The 7,654-nt window shown below is 47.6% G+C and overlaps 1 protein-coding gene across 1 annotated transcript; it reads right to left on the bottom strand.

The window, feature by feature from the left end:
- Window positions 1-1,999: 1,999 nt before the first annotated feature.
- On the bottom strand, window positions 2,000-7,360 carry KRT33A (keratin 33A). The gene is made up of 7 exons (XM_040245324.1): window positions 7,005-7,360; window positions 5,916-5,998; window positions 4,707-4,863; window positions 3,358-3,519; window positions 3,138-3,263; window positions 2,747-2,967; window positions 2,000-2,528 (listed from the first exon to the last, which is right to left on the bottom strand). The coding sequence occupies exons 1-7, from the start codon at window positions 7,350-7,352 to the stop codon at window positions 2,411-2,413; spliced, it is 1,215 nt and encodes a 404-aa protein (XP_040101258.1). The 5' UTR covers window positions 7,353-7,360; the 3' UTR covers window positions 2,000-2,410.
- Between the last annotated feature and the right edge of the window lie 294 nt (window positions 7,361-7,654).

Genomic DNA, 7,654 nt, shown 5'->3' with positions numbered 1-7,654 from the left:
ATTCCAGTCTCTATGATTCCTCCTTTCATGTCAAACTCATGCTACTCTGGGTCCTAGAATTCCATGAGCAAGCAGGAAAGAGGGACACCAGGAAAAATGGAAGAGATTAGTCATCTCTACAGAAGGGGAAGTTAGTCTTGAATGACTCCCAGCTCCACATTGAAAAACAGGAGTCCAGGTTACACCAATCAAAGGGAGGAAAAGACAGACCTAAGAGGAAGCTGGGAATATACAATCTTAAAATTAGACTCAGAGCCCAAGAATTAGTATTCAAGGTTAAAAGAGTCAATGGCAATAAACTAAGGCTTGTTACATGTATGGGGCTTTGCTGGTGACTTTTTTTTTTTCTTTTATTGTGTGTATGTAATGCCACGCCTCCAAGTACAGGGACCATCACAGCATGAGACACCAGCCCCAGGTGCTCTCTCAAAGGAACAGTCTGAATAGGGAAGTAAACAACATCTGACGCTGTCATCTGGTGAGTAAGATGCTGCCCAGCCTTATGTTGCATGTTTCACATGGAGGGAAGAGAGGGGTTGGGAGGCAGTTCCCAGGTTCTGGTACTCTTGCTTCTGGGCTATGACAGCACTGTGTCTAGGAACTGATGACCTTGGTGATGGTGGGCTGAGGCCCCCATGGAAGAAAGAAATTGATCTTAAGCCTGGAGAGCCCAGAGTTGAATGGAAGGACCTTATCTGTAAGAGAGCTCTCTTTTTCTCTTCCTGCCTCTTTGTTGCTGCTGAAAGACAATTTAAAAAACTAGAGAGTTTTTTAACTAGAACTAGAGAGTTCCAGACCCATTTATTTCTCTTCTTATTCTAAGCAAGCAACAGACATTTATTAATAATGATGATGTGCCTTTCTATGTGGATTTGAGACCTATCTTGTATCCATGTTAATCATTTTTGAAGTTGATTTTTAAAATATTTTCTACTGATTCTTCTCTGCTGCTGCTGCTGCTGCTGCTGCTGCTAAGTCACTTCAGTCGTGTCCGACTCTGTGTGACCCCAGAGACGGCAGCCCACCAGGCTCCCCCGTCCCTGGGATTCTCCAGGCAAGAACACTGGAGTGGGTTGCCATTTCCTTCTCCAATGCATGAAAGTGAAAAGTGAAAGTGAAGTCTCTCAGTCGTGTCCAACCTTCAGCGACCCCATGGACTGCAGCCCACCAGTCTCCTCCATCCATGGGATTTTCCAGACAAGAGTACTGGAGTGGGATGCCATTGCCTTCTCCGGATTCTTCTCTACCAAACTCTAAATAATTGTTTTGTGCATGTGGTCTTCTGTCGATATTTCAGCCAGTGATCCTCTCTGCTGAAAAGGGCACTGATTCGCAAATCTTGGAACAGATTAGAAACATCTGTTCTCCCTCCTACAGGACTCTGCTCCCTGAGAGCAGAGTGGTGCATGATGTTATTGTTCCCTTCCTGTGATTCTCTCAGATTCTCTTTGAAGAACTTTACAGAAAATGCTTGCAGATACTCTCCGGTGGATTTGTCATCCCTTTCCTATCATCTTCCTCCAAAACACAAAATCCATGGCAGAGGGAAATATCGTTGAGGGTAGTTTGGACAGCAAGGAGATGAAACCAGTCAATCCTAAAGGAAACTAACCCTGAATATTCATTGGAAGGACTTATGCTGAAGCTGAAGCCCCAATACTTTGGCCATCTGATGTGAAGAGCTGACTCATTGGGAAAGACCCTGATGCTGGGAAAGACTGAAGGCAGGAGAAGCGGATCACAGAGGATGAGATGGTTGGATGGCATCACGGACTCAATGGACATGAGTTTGAACAAGCTCCAAGAGATAGTGAAGGACAGGGAAGCCTGGCATGCTGCAGTCCATGGGGTTGCAAAGAGTCAGACGTAACTTAGTGACTGAACAACAGACCATCTATCGGGGTGATGACTCCTTCATCTGATGGGAAGAACACTGATTCTGTTTTATCTATAGAAGACACCCAATTTTGAAATGAATAAGTGAAAAGGACAATTACCATTTTTGTGCCAGAATAAGAATTTATTAAGAGATTAACAAGGGATATTTATCACTTCTCCAAAGACCAAAAGAGTGACAAGGAAGATTTCTTCCAATTATGTTCAGTTTCACAGCTTGCCTACCAGCTCAATCATACTTAATGTAATTGTTTAAAATCACAGATAAGTATTTGCTAGAGCATAACACATTAAGCAAAAATATCATTGTGAGCATAGACATTACTTGGTCCTGCTGTAGATTTCTTCGTGGGACTCAGAAGACAGATTGGGCCATTGGTGGACTTTACAGCCTGTTGTGTTAAAGGATCTAGCTGGGAATTCAGTGGAAGCTGATGCTGGTTGAAGGCTGGTCCCAGAAGTGGAACTGAGATGTGACTTTGGAGCCCTTGACCTCCTGCTGGCACTGAGGCCTCTAGTGCACAAAGGTGTTGCAAGGTCCACACCGAGCACGTGAGACACAAGGATTGGAGATGCAGGGCCCAATGGGCCTTTCACAAGCGTTGGTTGTGGCACATGGGTTGCAGGGGAGCCTGGAGGCAGAACACAAATACAGCATGTTACAGGGAAGTGAAATGAAGAGTTAGAAAGACATGAGACACACTTTGTATAAGAGTATTGTATTGCTACTTCCTCTGAGTGCCTCCAGTCAAAAGCTTGAAACGATAAGTTAATTTCCATCAAGAAGATCTTTCATCCTGATAGCAACCTCACGAGCCCCCAAAGAGAACATTACTAGCCTCCTACTCACTTGCAGTCCTCGCTGTCCAGCAGCCCCCGGTACGTGTTGATCTCACACTCCAGCCGGGCCCGCACGTCCAGCAGCACCTGGTACTCCTGGTTCTGCCGCTCCAGGTCACTCCTGATCTCCGCCAGCTGGGACTCCACGTTGCTGATCAGGCCCTGCACCTGAGACAGCTGGCAGCTGTAGCGGGCCTCCGTCTCCGCCAGGGTGTTCTCCAGGGAGTCTCTCTGTCAGAGGGAAGGGGAGGAGAGTCACAGAGCTGCTCCTTCAGGGGCTTCTCCATCGCTTCCAAACAAGTCACGAGCTCTAAGAGTTCACAGAGGGTGGTCCAGAGGGCATCCCAGTGCCCCTGACTCCCCAGCCTCACCTCCTCACCAGGAGTCTCATCAATACCCACCAGGTTGTGCTGGGCCTGAAGCTCCACCTCCAGGGCATTGACCGTGCGTCTCAGCTCGATGATCTCCGCCTGGCAGGACTGCAGCTGCTCTGAGCTGGACACCACCTGCTTGTTCAGCTCCTCAGTCTGAAACACCGAAGGGCAGAGGACAGGATCAGACCCCGCCTGAAGGGCCCCAAGGGGCTGAGGGTCCTGAGAGACCATGTGCCGAGATACTCACCTGCCTGATGTACCATTCCTCCACGTCCCTGCGGTTGGTCTCCACCAAGGCCTCGTACTGAGCCCTGGTCTCGTTGAGCACACGGTTGAGGTCCACAGTGGGGGCGGCGTCCACCTCCACATTGAGGCGGTCTCCCAGCTGGCTCCGCAGGGTGTTGACTTCCTGGTGGAGGAAGGGGACAATTCAAAGTATCTCAGAAGATCCTGATGCTCTCTTCTGGGAGAGTGCAATTCCACTGGTGATTATTCTTAAGCTTTCAGAAGCCCCATTCCCTCTGATCCTCTCATTAACTGGGTTCTATATTCAGTGAGTAACCTGTGTCTTCTACTTTACAGAGTGCTTTGAAGTCCGTGGCCTCTTTCCACCCTTGTACTCAGTATACCACTCCTTACTTGGAGGTGCAGTGGTTTGGACTGAGTTGAGATGCACTAGACCATAATTTTAAAAGCCCAAACACCCAGTCCAGTGTTCTTGCCAGTATACCATATAGCCTATGGTTTGAATCTTAGCCATGAGTAAAAAACAAAGGATAAAGTCCCGCTAAAGAGGAAGCAAAGAATGCATACTTCATAATCTGCCATCCTGGGAGAGAATAGACCTAACTGGTCATTTCTTGATTTCACTAGTTTAGCTTTTGATAAAGGAAATAGTTATCTGCTCATTTCAAGGCTAATCTCTTCACAGACTCAACACAGCTTAGTGCTTGGGCTTGAATGGATGTCAGACAGATATGAATTGGATCTCATGCCTACACTTTCTAGACTAGAAGCTTTTAGAAGCCTCAAGTGCTTCATCTGTAAGATGAGAACTATCTCTGGAGTTCTAAAGCACTTAGCACAGTGTTTGGCACACAACCAGCACTCAATCAATATTAACTATCACCATGTACATTGTTCTGGATTTTAAAATTTGCACAAAATATCTGTCTTATCATGCAACTAATAAAGCAATGATGTGAGTGCTTTTCCGCGAATAACAGAAGGAGCTCTGAATGAGAAAAGAGTGGGGTTGTGTTTCCAGCTCTGCAGGGTGGTCTTGCTGGTGTCCCCAGTGACCAACTGAAGAATTGGGGTAAAAGATTTCTGTGGCCCCATGTGCTCCACCCTGGGAATGGAAGAGGCTGTGGGTGCTGCCTGGCTGTTGACCTTTCCTTATTACTGAGCTTGCCAACTTCCTTCACCCGCATTCTTGCCGCCAGCAGAAAAATCCTTGCTTCCTATCAGATGACTCATTCTCTACAAATCCCTTTTTGTTTGGAAAACAGATTCTTTGACTAGTTGAGCCTCTCCCGCACCCCACGGTGGTTGGAAACAGGCCTCAGCAAGTTTGATCCTGTTGGGGAGCTTCACCTGCTCGTGGTTCTGCTTGAGGCAGATCAGTTCCTCCTTCAGGGACTCCACCTGGGCCTCCAGGTCAGACTTGCACAGGGTCAGCTCATCCAGGATCCTACGCAGGCCATTCAGGTCTGCCTCCACCAGCTGCCTCAAGGACACCTCTGTCTCATACCTGTGATGCAGAGAATCAGGGTCAGGCCTGGCCTGGACTCTAGTTTGGTTTGATTTGTCAGATATCTGAGAGTTGGGGCTTGTGGGTTTTACAGCCATCTAGTTGACTCAAGTTTTCAACATGGAGCCAAAGCTCCTGGAGGAAAAGGCACTGGTAAGAATTGATGCCTTTGAACTGTGGTGCTGGAGAAGACTCCTGAGAGTCCCTTAGACAGCAAGGAGATCAAACCAGTCAGTCCTGAAGGAAATCAACCCTGAATACTCATTGGAAGGACTGATGCTGAAGCTGAAGCTCCAGTATTTAGGTCACCTGATGCAAACAGCCAACTCATTGGAAAAGTCCCTAATGCTAGGAAAGATTGAGGGCAGAAGGAGAAGAGGGTGTCAGAGGATGAGATGACTGGATGGCATCACCAACTCAGTGGACATGAGTTTGAACAAGCTCTGGGAGTTGGTGATAGAAAGGGAAGCCTGGGTATGCTGCAGTCCATGAGATTGCAGAGAGTCAGACATAACTGAGCGACTGAACTGACATTGGAAGGACTAATGCTGAAGCTAAAGCTCCAGTATTCTGGTCACCTGATTCATTGGAAGGACTGATGGCTGAATGGCATCACCAATGCAATGGACATGAACTTGGGCAAACTCCAGGAGATGGTGAGGGACAGGGAGGCCTGGTGTGCTGCAGTCCTTGGGGTCACAAAGAGTTGGACATGACTGCGTGACTGAACAACAAGTATTTTCTAATAAATGAAGAGACCATGGATTTAATGTGAAAAAAGCCCATAAACCATGAGATTTCCAAAATTAATACACTTCCTCCAGTCTCCTAATTGGATTCTGTGCTTAGTGGAGCATCAGGGGACCATGACTTCTACACAGGATGGGATTCAAAGATGTCCTCTGAAAAGAATAGCAGGCAAGGAGTCTGACTGTGGAGAAGGGTTGTCCAAGTTCTGGTTAGCAAAACTGTGTCAATGTTTGTTGTTATAGAAGACAGGCTAAGAGGAAGGAGAGCAAAGAGGCAAGACAACAGCCCCCTTGCCCACTCACTTGGTCCTGAAGTCATCTGAGGCCAGCTTGGCATTGTCAATCTGTACCACCAACCTGGCGTTCTCAGACTTGCTGCACAGGATCTAGAAGACCCAAAACATTCTAGAATGAGCTTGGTTATCTTTAGTTAACAGCATCCCTACTAATTCACTTACATGGAAGAAACAGACTGAGAAATCACAGTGGATCTTATATTAAGATTACTGCCCATGTGCAATAGTTGCTCAATATTAGAGAACTCAGACTTGAGGGGAGGAAGAAGGCAGACATATGCCAGAAAGTATCAGTACATACACAGTTTTTCCTTTTCTTTCCTAATAAGAAATACTGAAGAAGCTGATAATAATAATAACTAACATTATTTCTCTTCAAAAACCTGCTCTATGTCTGGCATGGTTGCAGGAGCTAAAGATACAAAAATAAGTAAGCACTAACTCCTGCCCTTAAGAAACTTTCAATTCAGTGGAGAAGATAAATATGTCGGCTAGCAATTGGAGGGGGTTGAGTCAGAGACAGAGCCTTGTGAGCCCAGCCATCCTGGATAGCTGGGTCCTCCTAGGGAGCTTACACTTTTTCTTGTTCTAATCAACTATTCTATGCCCTCACTGGACACTGTGCACCAGGAGAAGCCCAGAGGCTTCTAGGTCAAAATGATGGAGTCAGGATAATTAATTCCCCGAGAGGTCAACAAGAGGTCAGAATATCAGCAAGAGGTCAGAGCAGCCAAAAGCCCAGATAAGAGAAAGAAATTGGCCCAGTTCTTACAAAAAGTCTTGCTTTCTCAGCTTCCTTCTTGGGCTCAGTCTTTTCTCTCTCCTCAGGGTAATAATCCCAGAGTCGGCAAATACATGGAAGCATTCAGAGGCAGCTTTTAATTACAGCTTATTTATGCAAAGTGCTGCTACCTCCACAAAGACTAACACTATGCAAATACTCAGATCTAACAGTCCTGGTCCTAAAACGGACCCTCAGGAAAACAAAATGAAAAAGCAAAACGGCAATCGAATAGCTTATATCGTTTCTTAACCATATCTCGGATTCCCTCCCTACAACTTTCTGCTGGAGGCAATGGAGTGCCGAGCCCCTCACCTTCTGCTGGAGCTCCTCGATGGTCCGGAAGTAGGACTGGTAGTTGGGACACACGAGGGGCTCCTGCTGCTGGCTCCGCTCCAGAATGCGGCTCTCCAGCTCTGCGTTCTCCCGCTCCAGCTGCCGCACCTTCTCCAGGTAGCTGGCCAGCCGGTCGTTCAGGAACTGCATGGTCTCCTTCTCGTTGCCGTTGAAGGCGCCCTCGCAGAACCAGTTGCAGCTGCCCACGTTGGCGGGGATGTTGCAGGCCCCGGGCAGGGTGGTGCCACAGCAGCTGGGGGGCACGCAGGGCCGGGAGGAGCAGCTGGAGCGGAAGCTCAGGTTGGGCAGGCAGCAGTTGTAAGACATGGTGCTGGAGGGAGCGAGGTGCCCAGCTGAACACAGAGTCCAAGTTCACCAAGCCAGAGTCGTGGGTCTCCTTCCTCTTGGGAGCATTTATAGCCCCTCTGCAGAGGGTGTGGATGTGGAAGACAGCCCTTCTTTTCTTACTCATTTGGTTGTCAAAAGCCCTTCCCCTTGGTTTGCTATGTTTCCTCAGAAGAGTCCCTCAACTCATAAAAGACTTTACTTGGGCTTCTTGCTAAGTCAGAACTCCTCTTCCACACTGGGCATCAGTGAAATAAGAGCTTCATGGTGTGGCTTCAAAGGGC

Source organism: Oryx dammah, unplaced genomic scaffold (assembly GCF_014754425.2).
Source record: "Oryx dammah isolate SB20612 unplaced genomic scaffold, SCBI_Odam_1.1 HiC_scaffold_8, whole genome shotgun sequence".
In the NCBI taxonomy this organism is placed as follows: Eukaryota; Metazoa; Chordata; class Mammalia; order Artiodactyla; family Bovidae; genus Oryx; species Oryx dammah.
The sequence above is the reverse complement of the archived record's forward strand: the minus strand, read 5'-3'. Positions and strand labels throughout refer to the sequence as shown.

Coding starts and splice junctions, on each gene's coding strand:
- KRT33A (XM_040245324.1), bottom strand. CDS start 7,352: ATGTCTTACAACTGCTGCCTGCCCAACCTGAGCTTCCGCTCCAGCTGC. Junction 2,968..3,137: donor TTCAGGCCCAGCACAACCTG/GTGGGTATTGAT, acceptor TCCCTCTGACAG/AGAGACTCCCTGGAGAACAC. Junction 2,529..2,746: donor CTGGACAGCGAGGACTGCAA/GTGAGTAGGAGG, acceptor TTCTGCCTCCAG/GCTCCCCTGCAACCCATGTG.